This window comes from Lissotriton vulgaris, chromosome 6 (assembly GCF_964263255.1).
Source record: "Lissotriton vulgaris chromosome 6, aLisVul1.2, whole genome shotgun sequence".
NCBI lineage: Eukaryota > Metazoa > Chordata > Amphibia > Caudata > Salamandridae > Lissotriton > Lissotriton vulgaris.
This window is the reverse complement of record NC_141694.1, coordinates 87885821-87902598: the sequence shown is the minus strand read 5'-3', so window position 1 is coordinate 87902598 and position 16778 is coordinate 87885821. Positions and strand designations below refer to the sequence as shown.

The 16778-nt window shown below is 46.5% G+C and overlaps 1 protein-coding gene across 3 annotated transcripts in view; it reads right to left on the bottom strand.

Moving 5' to 3' along the window:
* Positions 1-16778, bottom strand: part of TJAP1 (tight junction associated protein 1) — a 470521-nt gene that overhangs the window by 138485 nt on the left and 315258 nt on the right. For all 3 annotated transcript variants that reach the window (XM_086926000.1, XM_086926002.1, XM_086926001.1), the window contains 2 exons: positions 7163-7327; positions 3747-3775 (listed from right to left, as the gene is read on the bottom strand). In XM_086926000.1, coding sequence (XP_086782126.1) covers positions 3747-3775; positions 7163-7297 — 164 coding nt within the window. In that variant the 5' untranslated portion in view covers positions 7298-7327. The remainder of the gene's footprint in view (positions 1-3746; positions 3776-7162; positions 7328-16778) is intronic.

The following is a 16778-nucleotide window of genomic DNA, read 5'->3' as shown; positions in this document are numbered from 1 at the left end:
CGTTAACACCACTATCATTTCTCCTGACCTCTGTAATAATATGGCAAATTTTTTCACCAATAAGATCAAGAAAATTTATGACACCTTTCCTAAAGGCCCGCAGCCATTGGCTATCTCTGACCCCACCAGGCCCTCTCTCTCCTCCCTACCTACGCTCGAGCGGGAGAGTTTCCTAAAAATCTGCAAAAAGATTAAATCTGGCTCCCCGGCAGACCCCCTAAAACCGGATACCTTTTGTGAAGCCCACAAATTTATCATTGAACACATCCGAGACATCATCAATCTGTCCCTTTCGACCGCCAAAGTTCCTTCCAAATGGAAGCAGGCTTGGGTTTCCCCATCCTAAAAAAAAACACTTTAGACCCCTCGCTTCCTGAGAACTTCAGACCCATTTCCCTGCTTCCCTGGCCTGCCAAAACCATCGAGGCACATGTCAACAACATCCTATCCGACTTCCTCCTCACCAACAACATCTTGGATGACTCCCAACACGGGTTTAGAGCTGGTCATAGCACCGAGACCGCCTTGCTCAGTGTTTCAGAGGATCTCCGTACCATCCTTGACACCGGCGGTACGGCAGCACTGGTCCTATTGGACCTCAGTGCTGCCTTCGATACGGTGTCACACGAGGTCCTCTTGACGAGATTGGAGGAAATTGGAATCACAGGGACAGCCTTGGGATGGTTTAGAGACTTCCTCTCCAACAGGTCTTTCAGAGTCTCTACCCCCCCTTACATCTCTGAGGAGCATAACATTGGACAGGGAGTGCCGCAAGGCTCCTCCCTGAGCCCCACCCTGTTCAATGTATATGTCCGCCCTCTGGCGGAGGTGGCTAGAAGAAACGGAGTTGCACTGGTATCCTACGCAGATGATACCCAGTTGGTGGTGGCACTTAATGACAACAGTGGTCTGGAAGCTCATCACTTTAAACAGACACTCACTGACATCACCAACTGGATGACGGCGAATTTTCTTCAATTAAACGCCGGGAAAACGGAGATACTGCTCTTGGGGAAAAACACTTCGTCCTGGGGTGACAACTGGTGGCCTGATGTCTTAGGCCCACCCCCTATGCCAAAGGAATGCGTTAAAAACTTGGGAGTCTGGGTGGACTCTGCTCTAAAGTTCACTCACCACACTAAAAAAGTAGCTGCCACGTGCTTTGGCATCCTGCGTAACATCAGGCCCATTCTGAAGTTCTTTGACTGCTGCACTCGCCAATTAATTGTCCAGGCGACCATCCTTTCCAGACTGGACTATGCCAGCTCTCTTTTATTGGGGGCAAATCTAGCTGAAATCACTATATTGCAGAGAGTTCAGAATGCGGCAGCCAGGGCTCTGGTAGGTCTCCCGCGCTATTCTTCGGTATCTGGAGCCTTGAAAAAACTGCACTGGCTCCCGGTGGGCAAAAGGGTCCAGTTCAAGGCATTGTGCCTAGCTTTTAAAATCCTTAAAACCTCCTCTCCCCCAATGCTTCGCCCGCTTTTGTCAGAGTACATCCCTAGAAGATCGCTCCGTTCAGAGGGGCAGCATCTTGCGATCATCCCCCGCACCAGACTGGCCAGAGTGGGCGGCCGATCCTTCAGCTTCCTGGCTGCCAAGTTATGGAATAGTCTGCCCGAAGCTATCCGTGGGATACAGGATCTCTTAGCCTTCAGAAAGGCTGTCAAAACTCATCTCTTTCAATAACCGTTCTATTTTCTGCGCCTCTATTTCTCTGCAAACTGTCTGTTCGCAGCGCCGGGACGCCCCTTGGCAGGGGCAGCCGTGCGCTATACAAATCACCATAACATTAACATTGATGAGAAGTAGGGATGATTAGTATGGATGATGGGTGAGAAGCAGGGATGAGGGGTGAGAAGCAGGGATGATGGATGAGGAGTAGGGATGAGAAGTAGGTTGGATCGATGAGAAGTAGGGATGAGTAGTATGGATGATGGGTGAGAAGCAGGGATGAGGGGTGAGAAGCAGGGATGATGGATGATGAGTAGGGATGAGAAGTAGGTTGGATCGATGAGAAGTAGGGATGATTAGTATGGATGATGGGTGAGAAGCAGGGATGAGGGGTGAGAAGCAGGGATGATGGATGATGAGTAGGGATGAGAAGTAGGTTGGATCGATGAGAAGTAGGGATGAGTAGTATGGATGATGGGTGAGAAGCAGGGATGATGGATGAGAAGCAGGGATGATGGATGAGAAGCAGGGATGAGGGGTGAGAAGCAGGGATGATGGATGATGAGTAGGGATGAGAAGTAGGTTAGATGGATGAGAAGTAGGGATGAGTAGTATGGATGATGGGTGAGAAGTATGGATGATGGGTGAGAAGCAGGGATGAGGGGTGAGAAGCAGGGATGATGGATGATGAGTAGGGATGAGAAGTAGGTTGGATCGATGAGAAGTAGGGATGAGTAGTATGGATGATTGGTGAGAAGCAGGGATGATTGATGAGAAGCAGGGATGATGGATAAAATGTAAATGTAAATGTACATGTATTTATATAGCGCAAATCACCGACCCGGTATCTAAGCGCTTGCTTAGGGAACCCGTCCTGGTATTCCCCTGTGAGATAACCCCGGCAGGGTATCCACAAGGTGAAAGCCAGGCATCCCACCGCGAGGGGCCGTTGTGGAGATTAAGCAAGCTATTGCCCAGAGTCGCAGAGTGTGAACTCGTGAATTGAGTAGGCACCGGAGCGAGAATTGCCGAGTCTGTGGAATTTTTTTGCCCAAGACCCGCCGAGGCGGGGAATTGAACCCTGGTCCCGGGCTGACCTCTTCTTCCAGGTCTGTCTCCTCTATCCAGTGAGCCACACTTCTCCATGGGTGACAAGCAAGGATGAGGGGTGAGAAGTAGGTTAGATGGATGATGAGTAGGGATGAGAAGTAGGTTAGATGGATGAGAAGTAGGGATGAGTAGTATGGATGATGGGTGAGAAGCAGGGATGATGGGTGTGAAGCAGGGATGATGATGAGTAGGGATGAGAAGTAGGTTAGATGGATGAGAAGTAGGGATGATTAGTATGGATGATGGGTGAGAAGCAGGGATGAGGGGTGAGAAGCAGGGATGAGGGGTGAGAAGCAGGGATGAGGGGTGAGAAGCAGGGATGAGAAGTAGGTTAGATGGATGAGAAGTAGAGATGAGTAGTATGGATGATGGGTGAGAAGCAGGGATGAGAGGTGAGAAGCAGGGGTGAGGGGTGAAAAGCAGGGATGAGGGGTGAGAAGCAGGGATGAGGGGTGAGAAGCAGGGATGATGGATGAGAAGCAGGAATGATGGATGAGAAGCAGGGATGATGGATGATGAGTAGGGATGAGAAGTAGGTTAGATGGATGAGAAGTAGGGATGAGTAGTATGGATGATGGGTGAGAAGCAGGGATGAGGGGTGAGAAGCAGGGATGATGGATGATGAGTAGGGATGAGAAGTAGGTTAGATGGATGAGAAGTAGGGATGAGTAGTATGGATGATGGGTGAGAAGCAGGGAGGATGGATGAGGAGGTCCTCAAATGCATGCTGTTCAGGTCAGAATGAGAGGTCAATGATCAATGCCTAACTCTCGGCCACACACAATGGTGCCTGATGAGACAGAAGCGGCCATATAACTGGTTAGCAGTGCTGCAAGCAACATGTACATGTGACAAATACATGGTTTGTACAAAGTAGCCACTAATGCTTAAACTCACAAAGTAAATGAGAATTCCAGATTTCAAGGCACAAGAGAAACAGAAAGCAGACTTGAAATACTTACTGAATTCTGTCAGAATCAGACGGCAGTTCCTATGGAAGGAAGAGAGTAAAAGCTATAAGTTGTCAATGGTTCAAATCAACACATTTAGTCAAAAACGTAATGGAGTAAATATCAACTCTGAGTGAGCAGAGAGACTGAGTGGTTGCTTCCCTCTGCCACTATTATCCTTCAATGTGCATCAGGAGAACTTGGCCGCACTGCACTACTGCTGCTCCAGCGAGCTCCTCAAACAACCTCCTTATACATCTCAAGGGACAGAACAGACAGGCTGTGGCAGTCCCACCTCCTGCTGCAGGTCATCTTATACTGAAGGGTGCTGGAGCAGCATCATCCCACCCCAAAAATATCCCCTCTCTGGAGGCAGTACAAGGGTCCACCACAAGACTACCAGAGAACAGCCTATGGCGACGTAGACCGTAAGTGCTGACCATTTCAAGCGTCTTTACCCACAAGTCTCAAATTCAGAACATTTGTGGTGCGAGTGGGTTAGTACTGAGGTGTAAACCGCAGGCACTGCATTGAATACAGAGCAGACCGTGCACCAGAAGAGAAGGATCGCTGGCAACTCAAACGTAAATGGCATTTGTCAGATGCCAAAATGGCCCACCGCTCTGAACGGAAAGCTGCTTTACAATGACCTAGATTGTGTGATCAATAACAGGACTGGGCTTGAATCGGTAGCGAAAGCACAGGCACTTCTAATGGCTTCTACCTCGAGATACCCTACGCTCCCTATCCATTAAGAGAGTAAAAACTACGTAGGCTGAAGGTGTCCTCTGCTGCTAGGTAAAGTTCCCACAAGGGGAAGGGGGCAGTAGGGGGACATGGAGCCTCGGCCTAATATTCACAGCTGTGTGTGTGTGTGTGAGTGAGTGAGCACACTATTTCGATCCTGGCAGAGGCTGGTTGAGTAAAAGTCCTCAAAGGTTGGTCTTCCTGTTTACATACCTGGGAGCTTTTCTAGGAAAGGACCAATGGCTAGATGCCTGGAAGACCACTCATCGCTCCACGACCAGCGAGCATTGCGGAGGGACAGCTAATCAGAAATGCAATGCCCAATTCTTTTAACTGGTTTTGAGAGCAGTGGACTAGCGGGGGAGGCAGTGTGCGTAGCTCTCTTGAGGCCTGATTCACTCTATACACTTGAGAGTAAGTCAACAGTGGAACCTGAGTGGAGATAGATTCTGCTTTCATTGAGTCTTACATGAATAATGTATTGGGGATATATTTAAATATTGCAAACCAAGCACTGGTGGGCAGGGGAGCACTTCACATACAAAAGCCAGCCATCCTCTTTTCAAAGGGCATGGGGTCCACACTTCAGAGATATTGCAGTAAGTCTCAGCGCAGTGTGCCAGACTCCTCTCCCAGGGGTATCAGGAGTGGACAATAAATGTGTGGATAGCAATGCGGACTCAAGTGAACATGGGTGACTGCAGTGGGCATAGGCTGAGCAATTCATTTACTGATAGACTGCTGTAAAAATTAACCTGTCCACAGATTTGCGAGTTATGGGATCCGTAGTGCAATCTTTTATTAAACTGTTTCAAAATGAAGGAAGCCATTAAATATTTGTGGTTTCAAAAGTTGTTTTTGCAATTTAATGAGTTGCATTTTTGTATGATGGTGATGCGTAACTTGTCCAGATAATATCGGACAGTGGCATGTGAAGGGAGAGCAGTGCTGTGGTTCACACCTTGCTGCAGACTTTAGCCTGGCTCTAGTGTTAATTCATGAACAAGGGAAGGATACTAGAGAGCGCCTCCACGAATTACAGTACAGTGTTCTTACTTTGCTTGCGGTCTACTTATGATGCAGAACGCACAATTCATTCTGAAGAACTCGATGCCCCAGCAGCATTTTCATATTTTTGCTTTGCCTTCCCAACCAATCAGTCAGTCTTTCTTATCTGAACCTTCTAAAAGCTAAGAAAGATAACCCCTAGTAAAAGAAGTCTATATTAAACACCTCACTAGAAAGCATTTTATTTGGTCAGTTCTGAATCATGCATCAAGGTTTAAGGGTTTACACAATACAAAATGAGCGGAGTACTGGGGGCAAAGGGTTGCGAGATGCCAATTTCCATTGTAGAGAAAGAGGGAACAACAGGTTGAGGTACAGGAAGTGTCTTCCTTAATGCCTACCTTGTGCAGGTTCATACTGTAGGAAGGAGAGGTCCTAGATGGTTGGCTGGTCTCCTCTGCACTCCAGTGTGATGAAGAAGACACCGACTGTGTGTCAATCCAGTTGCAGTCAGCTGGCTTTGGGCTTTCTGTGAACTGGAAGTTCCTACTGATGTCTCTCCTCCTCCTCTCATCTCGGACCATCTTTTGAGACGGTCTCAAGTCTGCATGTCTCAGTGCATCACCTTTTCCCAGGTCTGTTGTAATCCACTGTGATCTGAGAGGTTTCTCTCCAGCCTTTTCAGCTGCAGGCCTTGTTCCCACCTGCACAAATCTCTCAGGTTCGCAAGACACTTTCTTTCTGCTGTCACTACTATCAGAGCCTGCTTTCTGCTTTTCTACCTTCTTACGGGAAATCCTAGGGCTTCTTTCGGTGGATTGTTTGCTCTGTTTCACCTGCCTTTCCGTCTGCCCTTCTGGTGTTGATTCACGTGGTGAAGAAGATTCTGCCCCACTGCTGCCTCCACCACGACCCCGACCCCGACCCTCGAGCGTGCCTAGACCATGCATGTCAGTGGGGCTCATGACCCTAGACGTGATCTCATCCAAGAATTGTGAAAACCTGGATTTATCGGGGCTACGTTTTGGCCTTCTCTTGGTTGGAGAGGTTGAGCCAACCCGCTCTAGGGAGGCACTGGGCTCTGGTGAAAGACGATCTCTTCGACTAGGCGACAAGTGAGGGGATCTTAGTCTTCCTGCAAAGGGGCTCCTTGCCACATCATCTGTGGACCTACGTTGGTGCACATCAAGAAGGGTCGGTTGCTTTAGGATACCCTTCAGAGGTAAGCGGTTTGGTATTCCTTTAGATTTGCGTGGTGCCAAGACCTCAGCTGTCTCTTTAAACACAAGACACCGTTCAAGGCTCCTGCTTTTGTAGGGACAAGGAGGAGGCTCACCATCTTCGTCTTCAGGAAATGCCAATCTCTCTTCACTTCGGCTCCAAAAGTGGCTCAGGCCCCTGCGTGGCTCCGGTCGGTTAGGCATTCTGCTGCTTCTCAATGATGTCACTCGACGGAGGAGTGAGGATGGTGTTGAGGGGCCCTTGCGGCTTCCCTCTGTGCTGTACCCTGCCACATCTTTGTCATTGCTAGAGGTCAGAGACCATGAGGATGCACAGTTACTACTGCCAACATTAACTCTGTTGGCATGGTTTGACACTACAGCCTTCGCCTTACCGGAACAGGTGCGCCGGCAGAACAGAGCCCTTCCCCTTGAGAATTTAGAGTCAGTTACCTGGTACGGCTCAGCTGATGGGGTCTCCCCGTCCTGGTCATTCCGGATTACAGGCAGGTCACGGTCACGACGGATCTCTCGATGCTGGGGTGGTGCCTTTCTGTACGGCTTCTTAGCAGGAGCTGCACTCGTCATCCTCCCTGGTTTAATGCAGAAACACGTTGCCTGCCAAAAGCAAGGGGGAAAGTCACACACATTCCACTGGACTCCAGGGCAGAGATTGCTACAAGAAGCACTTATTCACAAAAGGTAGTGTGGGCTCAAATCCCCCCTCCAGCAGGCACGGGTAGTGTCAGAAGAGGGATGAAAAAGATAGTCCTTCTGTTACCGAGCAGCAAGCGAGGGCATGACAATGCCTACCGGCTGACCAGTTGTGCTGCTACCATCCCACCCCCTTCTGCGTCACAAGCCTAGACACACATGGATGCCTATAAATAAATGCAAGTACATGCATGCCCGGATATAGGAGCCTGCCCCCTGGCATGGTATTGATTCAGCTCTTTGGGAAAGGCCTGCTCCACTTTGGAGGCAGAACCCATTACAGATGGCACTGAGCCGTCACTGGAAGGCATTATTGATTATGTGTCGTCACTGCCATCGGAAACACAGCGGGAGATGCAAAGGCAAGGAGCGAAACAGATTTTAAAAAACTGAAATGATTACTTGTTTTCCACTCAGGAAAAAATATGAGGGTTAGGCAGGTCTATTTTCAGATGAATTAGGTTTGGTTCATTGCAAGCATGTTTCTGCAGCCTAGTACTGTGCTTTTACATGCCACTTGGTAGAAAAGGTGGTGAATAAAGCAAGAAAAATTTAACTTGATTGTGATAGTAAGGACAGAAGGCGGAGGAGCAAAGAACAGGCAAAGGGGAAGATAACTATAGTCAGTCAGTTGTTGTGAAGGCGAAGAATATTTGGCATCAGTTAAGCTCAAATTGTTTTCTTTCGGAAAATGGCCAGTCCTTAAAAAAATATACAGAGAAATACATTTTCTGCAAATAACAATATAAAGTAGAGATGATAAAAACAAGATAAAAAAACAGCAGTCATAATAATGTGGTATTGCAATACACAGGACATTAATTCATAATATTTGAAAATTGATAAAAGAGGGGAAAGACGCTATAGTAGCACTGTAGTCAAGAATATGCTTGTTTTAAGTGCTAGTACATTTAATACTATTCAAGTATACGCTATAAAAACAACATGTGATTCTCATAACAGAAAGTGCACTAAATAAACAAGAGGGGCTGCAAGAAACAAATGTCTACCATTTAAACAAGCATTTACAATACAAAGGTTTCGCCTTTTGAAAAGTTTGAGCTATTGGCATTGTAAATGACAACATTTGTATTTATGTGTTGGTTTTGAAAACAGATAAATAAATGGCATTGTCATGTACAATGCCAATAGTTTAATCTCTGGCAAATGCCACACAAAAAACACACAGACCCACACACACACACAGACCCACACACAGAGCCACACACACACACAGCCACACACACCCACACACACACACAGACCCACACACACACACCCACACCCAGACCCACACACACACACACCCACACCCAGAGCCACACACACACACCCACACCCAGAGCCACACACACACACACACACACAGAGCCACACACACACACCCAGAGCCACACACACCCACCCAGAGCCACACACACCCACCCAGAGCCACACACACCCACCCAGAGCCACACACACCCACCCAGAGCCACACACACCCACCCAGAGCGGCGACACACACCCACCCAAAGCCACACACACCCACCCAAAGCCACACACACCCACCCAAAGCCACACACACCCACCCAAAGCCACACACACACTCAGGAGAGCAAGCACAGCGAAGGGGCAGGGAAGCAAGCACAGCGAGGGGACAGGGAAGCAAACACAGCCAGGTGGCAGGGAAGCAAGCACAGCCAGGTGGCAGGGAAGCAAGCACAGCCAGGTGGCAGGGGAGCAAGCACAGCCAGGTGGCAGGGGAGCAAGCACAGCCAGGTGGCAGGGGAGCAAGCACAGCCAGGTGGCAGGGGAGCAAGCACAGCCAGGTGGCAGGGGAGCAAGCACAGCCAGGTGGCAGGGGAGCAAGCACAGCCAGGTGGCAGGGGAGCAAGCACTGCCACAGGGAGCAAGCACAGCCAGGTGGCAGGGGAGCAAGCACAGGAATGCAAAGGGGTGGTGCTGTATAAAAACACACACAAGTTAGCCCCTTGCATTAAAGGAGCAGATTAGTAAAATCACATTTCTGCACAAAAATTAGGTAGTCAAGGTTGCATTGTACCGGTGACATCAGGGCTCAGAGGGGGACCCTTCAGCATGTTTGCAGATTCTGTTCAGTGCAGCCTTAGGCCAGCAGTGATGTTAAAACCAAGAATATGAGTGCCTGGTAGGTAGTACTCCCCATTAGTGCTTATACTGCTGAGGTCACGTGAAAGCAAGTTGAGAGTGGACTTGCTTCCACTTGAATTATGCAATTAATGAATGTGCACACATCTTCAACCACAGGAAAAAAAAAAAAGAAAAAAAGAAAAAAAAGGTGGTCTCTACCTAGGAGCAAGTTGACAATTTGAAAATATAATTAATTTCGACAGGGATGATCAGGGAATCTGACGCAGTCACAACATGTGTGGTCTATGCAACCAGGATTCACCACTCCACGAAAGGGCCCCATCTGCCGAAGGAGCCTCACGTTCCTATTCAACATTTATGCCAGCACTGTGAACACTTATCGGGGACGACTTTGTAGCCTTGCCCACTCTTGGAAATAGGCAATGTTAGGATCTTCAGCATGAAGGTGCCCACAGCTGGGTCTAGAGTAAGGCTGGAAAACATCCAACCACTATGACCCTAAACGTGTCCGCACAGACTCGGAATGGCTGCCCGGAGCCAGCAGTTTGAAACACTGGACATCAAAGGCCAATGGGGGTTTAAAAGAGTGACGGGAGAGGGAACGGATTTGCGGACGGAGCAAGCATAGACAGGAGGGAGGAGGTGGGGGGAAAAGGTTTTAAACGCGCACATGCGCTATCATGCTCTTTTACGATGTAAATTAATATTTAAATATAAAGGAGAAGCACAATGTCTTTTAGCTGTCACAAAAGCATAAGGGGAAACATGATGGCGTTCAAAAGTAACAAAACCATGAAGTACCACCCCCCTACTAAAAAAAGTGAAGCTTGTACAAACAGTAGCAGGAAAGAAAGAAAATAGTGTTTCCCAAATGAACAGATAAGCACGGGAGGGGGGACGGGCTCATGGACAGCGGGAGGGGGGACGGGCACACGGACAGCGGGAGGGGGGACGGGCACACTGACAGCGGGAGGGGGGGCAGGAACGGGATTAAAAAAAGTATTAAAATAGGCCGCTTACCTGCTAGCAACTCTTGGAAAGTGAAATCGCGCAGCCCACCCCTGCAAAGCACACGTTGGTAATGAAACCAACATGTCAATACAAAAACAAAAAAAAAAAAACAACCGCCCACCGCCGCATGACGCACGAAAATGGGCGGGATGAGTAAAAAAAAAAAATCAAAAAAAAAAAAATCGCCGGAACGCCCACGAATCTGCTCGGGGAAAGAGTGACGCATCTCTGTTCCAATGGCTAGCCTCCATTTATGGAGCTAGCCAATGGAACAGAGAGGCGGAAGGCGGAACAAAGCCCCATACTTGTAAACAAACGTTTTCGCCTGCACGAACGCTGCTGCGCAGCAGATCGCCAGGCGAAACCTAAAAGGGTGCTTCATTATACATGTATCAAATACAATTTGCAGTTGTAAAGGTCTACAAGTTAGAGGTATACTCGCTTGATACTCTCACACGCAACATAGTGACAACTTGTAGACTCTGTTACATATTAACATTTTACATCTTTTTTCTCCCTCATGCACAGAGCTTAGATAATTGCTCACAGTAATTATAATGTGGGTAGTGTATCGCCTTGCAGTACCCATAATGCTTTGAGGTAGCGCCTGAAGCCTAAATGAATACATGATGGGCGCATCCATTTGCTTCTTGGCTTTACATAACCAGGACAAAAGAACAGATACATAGGGAGGATGCCCTCGACAACGCCCTGCCCGATTTCAATTGTGACGTAAATGACCCTATTTCAAGAGTATCATAACAAAACTTTATGTACAAAGACTTGGTTAATTAGGGTTGGGGTATGTCCAAAAATGTTTCACAGTAGGGTCCATACTTATGAATCAAAAATTGGGCAGACAGTGTTCTCAAGGTAGAACTTCGGTGGAGACTAGCGATAATGAAGTCCCAGAAAGAGGATTTCCGTTGCTTTTTCGAAGATGAAGAGTCTGGATCTGGATCAATAACTTCCAAGACACAACTTTGTGAACCTTGAGTTGACGTGACTGAACCATGGACAGGTGATGTGCAATCACGGCCCGCTATATGGCATCAGCTCCTCTACAGTCCAAATCCCCACGCAGTAAATTTGATTATTGGATTTGTAGAGCGCACGAATGCCCGTGGGCGTCGTGTCCTTAGCACTGCTCTGTGTTCCACTCTTGAGTGCTACATCAAAGAACATGGGAGCAAGGGGAGTACTTTTTGGGAGATGAAGGAGCAAGCGTACAAAATTATTCTTGCTATGGGTAAGAGATTCAGTGTCAGCAAAGCCCCAAATTTCGGCACCATATAAAGCTGCAGATCGTGCTTTTACCTTGTACAAATCGATAGCAGGGAGTATTGCTCTTGATAATGTTGTCTAGTGCTTATAAGAAATTCCATGGCTCTCTGCTGGAGCATTACCCTGTGCTTAGGAATATGGGGAGTCCATGATATTTCAGAGATCTTCACCATAACCAGGGGTGTCCCACAAGGCTCAGTTCTCTCACCTACAAACTCCAATATTTACATGAAAACCCCTCACCACCATGCTCAAACAAGCTAACATATCATAGCACCTCTGCGCTGACGACACCCAGCTCTACTTAGAAATATCCTCACCAGAGGACTTAAGATGACTAAATATTAGGCTCAATAAAGTCCAAAACTGGTTAACAAACACCTGAAACTCAACCAAGACAAGACGGAAGTCCTCCTCCTAACAAACAAGGGACAGACCACCCGGGTCCAAGAATGTAAAAATACTATTGACGCTCTAAACTACAAACTGACTCCGGCTGATTCTGTCAAATCCCTGGGGGTCAACCAGGACCCAAGACTGAGCATGAACCGACAAATAAAGAATACAGGGAAGAATGCATTCTACAACCTAAAAATCCTATATAAAACTAAACCTTTCTTCCCCCAGACTGATCTAATAACTCAAAACTGTCGTGCAAACTTTGGCTCTTTCACGACTAGAAACACCACCCTCACTGGCACCACTAAGTCGCACCTAGCTCCCCTAAGAGCCACAATCAATGCAGAGGCAAAGAATGGTCACTAGAACCAAGTATCACATGTCCCCCTCCTGGAAAATATTAAGTGGCTCCCGATTGAAGCCCGTTGCTACTACAACACTGCCTGTCTCATTCACAAAGCCCTTCACACAGGGAAACCAGCCTCTCTGCTGGCAAACTCACAAAGGCAGGACAGACGAGAAACTTCATGAGCTCCAACATTATGCTTTTCATCCCCACCAAAAAACACTTGCAAAAAGCCCCAACACGATCTTTCTCAGGCATTGCCCGTAAAATCTGGAACTCCCTTCCAGTAAATATCAGGACGAACCCTGTCCTTGTGAGCTTCAATGACAATTAAAAGATCTTCTCCTTAATCAGAAACCCAGGCTCTTAAGCCCATCACACAACCTGAATCCCAACTAACCTTCATTGTTTATCCCTCAAAACATTGCTGTGATTTGACTTTATAAAGACTCTAATCTATAACTTGTTATCTGTATCCAATGTAACTTCAAAAAAGTAATTGCTCTGCATCCTATTCGGAGAATTTCAGCGTTACCGACCGGTATTTGGCTGAGTGCAATGTAGGTGAGTTCATACCTACATGCAAAATAAGGAATCGCTAAATAGCGATTACATTAGATTCGAGACTCGCCCCACTAAGTTGCCCCTAGCAATCTGGTTACGTGAGGCTTGGGGCACTTGGAGTGGTTGTGATGGATTTGTGGATACATTCCTTGTCTTGTGCTGCTGCAACTGCTACGCAGTCAGCCGAGGGGGCTCTCTAGCGAGAGAGGTGCAAACTCCTGGTATGGGTGGCAACAAGCTTTTTAAAGCCACTAATTGAGGAGTCTCCACAGTATCAAGATGGGAGAGTAAAGGGGCAAGTTCCGACTTTAAGACGTGCTTGAATCTCTCAAAGTAATCCTCCATAAAATGATCCTGGCATTGCAAGCTAGGAAATAAAGACCCAGTATTCCCAGCAGAGGGTGGAGGGGAGGTAGAAGAACCTCTAAGCGGTGTCACTGACGGAGGATTATTCTGTAAAAGGTGAGGTGCTTTTGGCACATTACCAGTTCGCTTGACACGTGTTGCCCTATTGACTTTTTTTATTGGGCATAGAACAGGGACTAGGGCCTGCTTCTAGGTTCTTCAACTTCTACCCAGCTCTCCCCATGCACTCTAACTCCATGCTCTTCGCTTCCTTCTTCTTCACACAAAATCTAATCCTCCAACCAAAAATATTTCTCGTTTTGTCACACTCCTTCTCAACTTCCACTCAATCACACACTACACTCCCTGACCCCAACCTACACCTTGCACTCCTGCTCATGTGCCTCACTCGCTCATCACTGAGCTTAGTTAAATGAATTAAAAAATCTCCTTTGCTTGCAACGGATCCGAAAATACACTCTCACCTTTTCTAATGTGACCTGTTTTTTTTCCCACACGCACCATTTCTCCAACCACTAAAAGTTTATTTTTTCCATACCATGCTTTTGTCGCACGTTTCTTTATAACTTCCTTGTGCTCCGTGAATATTACTAGTACTACATGGGGTGAGCACTCTTTCAACCTTCATCCAGAGAACGGATGTATGACGTTACAACGCATGCTTTTACCACGCATGCCTTTACAAAGCATAGTGCTTAGGGGCGCTGGATAGTAAATAGTTTAATGTACTATTCCAACTCCAGTCCCCGTGGATAGTAGGGAAGGTGTTGGATAGTACCTTAAACCTATTCCCTATCCTAGAGCGCCCCCAGCGCAATGCGTTGTAATGGTTTGTGTTGTAAAAGTTGCGTCGTAAAGGCACTGCGTGGTAAAAGTTGCGTTGTAAAGGATGTTCCCCCAGAGAACAAACTACAATTCTCTTTGATTAACAACACTCTTCCTCTCATAATGGTTAAAGGGATATATCATGTCACGGTAGGAGTAATCTTATACTTTCAAACCATTTTTTCAATTGCTGTTTTCTAGTTTTTATTTCTACTCCTACCTGGTTGCAAAGCTCCCTTAATCGCACAATAAAACATCTCTACTTCTTCAGGGTGATACACTAAAGTGAATTTATGCTGTTGCAAAACGTATTCTACTTTCTCAGCCTTAAATTCAACTAGATTGTTAGTGATTACCTTCCTATGGAACCCTTCACTCAAAACAATCCCATCCATAAACCTAACCATAGCAAAAGCATCTTTCCACACAGTTGGAGAAATAATCCACATGACCGAAATGAACATACATGTTCCATCCTCACTTACCAACGGTCCCACAATATTGATATGAACTACATCCCAAACCATCAACTTACGAGCGGGAATAGGACACAATGGAGGCTTAAGTAAAATCTATGATTTATCAGCATTACTACACTCAAAGCATACTTTCAGTATTCTCTCCATATCAACATCCATACCAGGCCACCAAAAGCATTCCTTCACTCTTCTTTTGCTCTTAAAAAATCCCCACATGCCCCTCACAACAACTTCACTATCCTGTTCCTTAAACCTTTTCTTTTAGGGAAACCAAACTCCGCTCATCAACACGTTTCACATAGTCAACCCACCCTAACTTTAACAAAACACGGATGAAAATCTTATTCAATAAACTATTTACAGGCCAACCATTCACAAGCCATTCCTTAGCCAATTTCAATTCTCATCACCATCCACAGCAACACACCATTCATTCTCTGTGGCTGCTTCTCCACTGTCCATACCATTCCATGCATCATTAAACTCCTCCCAACCATCCTTAGGAAATTCAACCAATGGTAATGGAAGTCTACTGAGGCAGTCTGTTGTCTTATTTTTAACTTCAGTTACATACTGTACTATGTAAATATAATCAAACCATTTCATAGACAGTCAGGAAATCCTTGGAGTGGCACTCAACCCATCAGTAGTCAAAACTTAACAGAGATTTAAGATCACATCGTACCAAACTTTCTTAGCACCAAACAAATTGTCTGAAATCTTCAAAAATGCAAGAGTGTCCTTCTCCACAGCAGCATACTGTTCTTCATACTCTAGAAGCAAACGCTATAGTGACTTCTGTTCCCTCAGACATCATCTGGGATAAAACAGCTCCAAATCCTTTTCTGCTTGCATCTGTAGTGAAGATACACTTCAAAGTGGGATCTAAACTCTCTCACGCTGAACACATTTTCTGTTTAATTTGTTCAAATTAAGATTGTGTATGCTCATTCCATGTGAATTGCACTTTAAAATTTGTCATAAGTTAGTTTTGTTTTCAAAGTTCTGAATAAACTTAATAAAACTCCACTGGCCCTAAAAAGGACATCAACTCATCCTTGTTCGTAGGTACAGATGAGTGCTTCACCGGACTCAATTTCTTCTTGGGTCGGATGAGATCCTTGGTAACTTCACAACCTAAATATTTTATAACTGCAAAGCAAATTTACATTTCATAATTCCATCTGTTAACCCACATACCTCCAACTTCTTCAAAACATTTCTTAATCTCTCATCATGCTGCTGTTTGGTGGCATCCATCCAGTGGAGGCTTCTTTGCTAAGGCGTAGGAGCGTCACCCACTTCTTTAAGAGTGGTGCAGCGGGAAAATTAAATGATAATAACCTAGTTATTATCGTTTTATTTTTTACTACGGGCTGGCCTGGGGCGGGGCTAGGGTTAAGGGGGAGGAGTTGTTTGCCCACTCCAAGTGTGCAGGACTGCTTGACCGGCCCTCTGGGCCGGTCAAACAGTCCTACCCAATTTGCATCTTTCCCACCATGCTTGCTTTACACGGCCTGGTGAGGAACATGCAAAATCTCTCAGTCCCCGTATGGGCGCCGTACCACGGCACTCAGACAAATCACAACTTTGCATAGCAGTGTTGTGATAGGCTTAGGGGAGGGAGTCTGTGTGCTTACTGCTTCCTTCCGCTACAGAAGCAGAGAAGGGGAGAGACAGCTGGCCGGCCGGCCGGCCAGCAGCAACAGATTCATGGATCCTTTTTTTTTTATCGTCTCCCCACTACAACTCCCCATCGAGTCACCCCCGTCCCCTGCCAGCCGCCACTGCATCCATCATAAAAATTTCGTCCTGGAAAAATATTGAGCCTTCTAATTTATCAAATAACTTATTCATCAGTTACTGAAAAAATGGCAGCGGCCGAAGTCAATTCAAATGACATCCTTATAAATCTAAAACATCTCATAGGTGTTATAAATGTACTTAACACTTTCCTGACTGGATGTAAGCA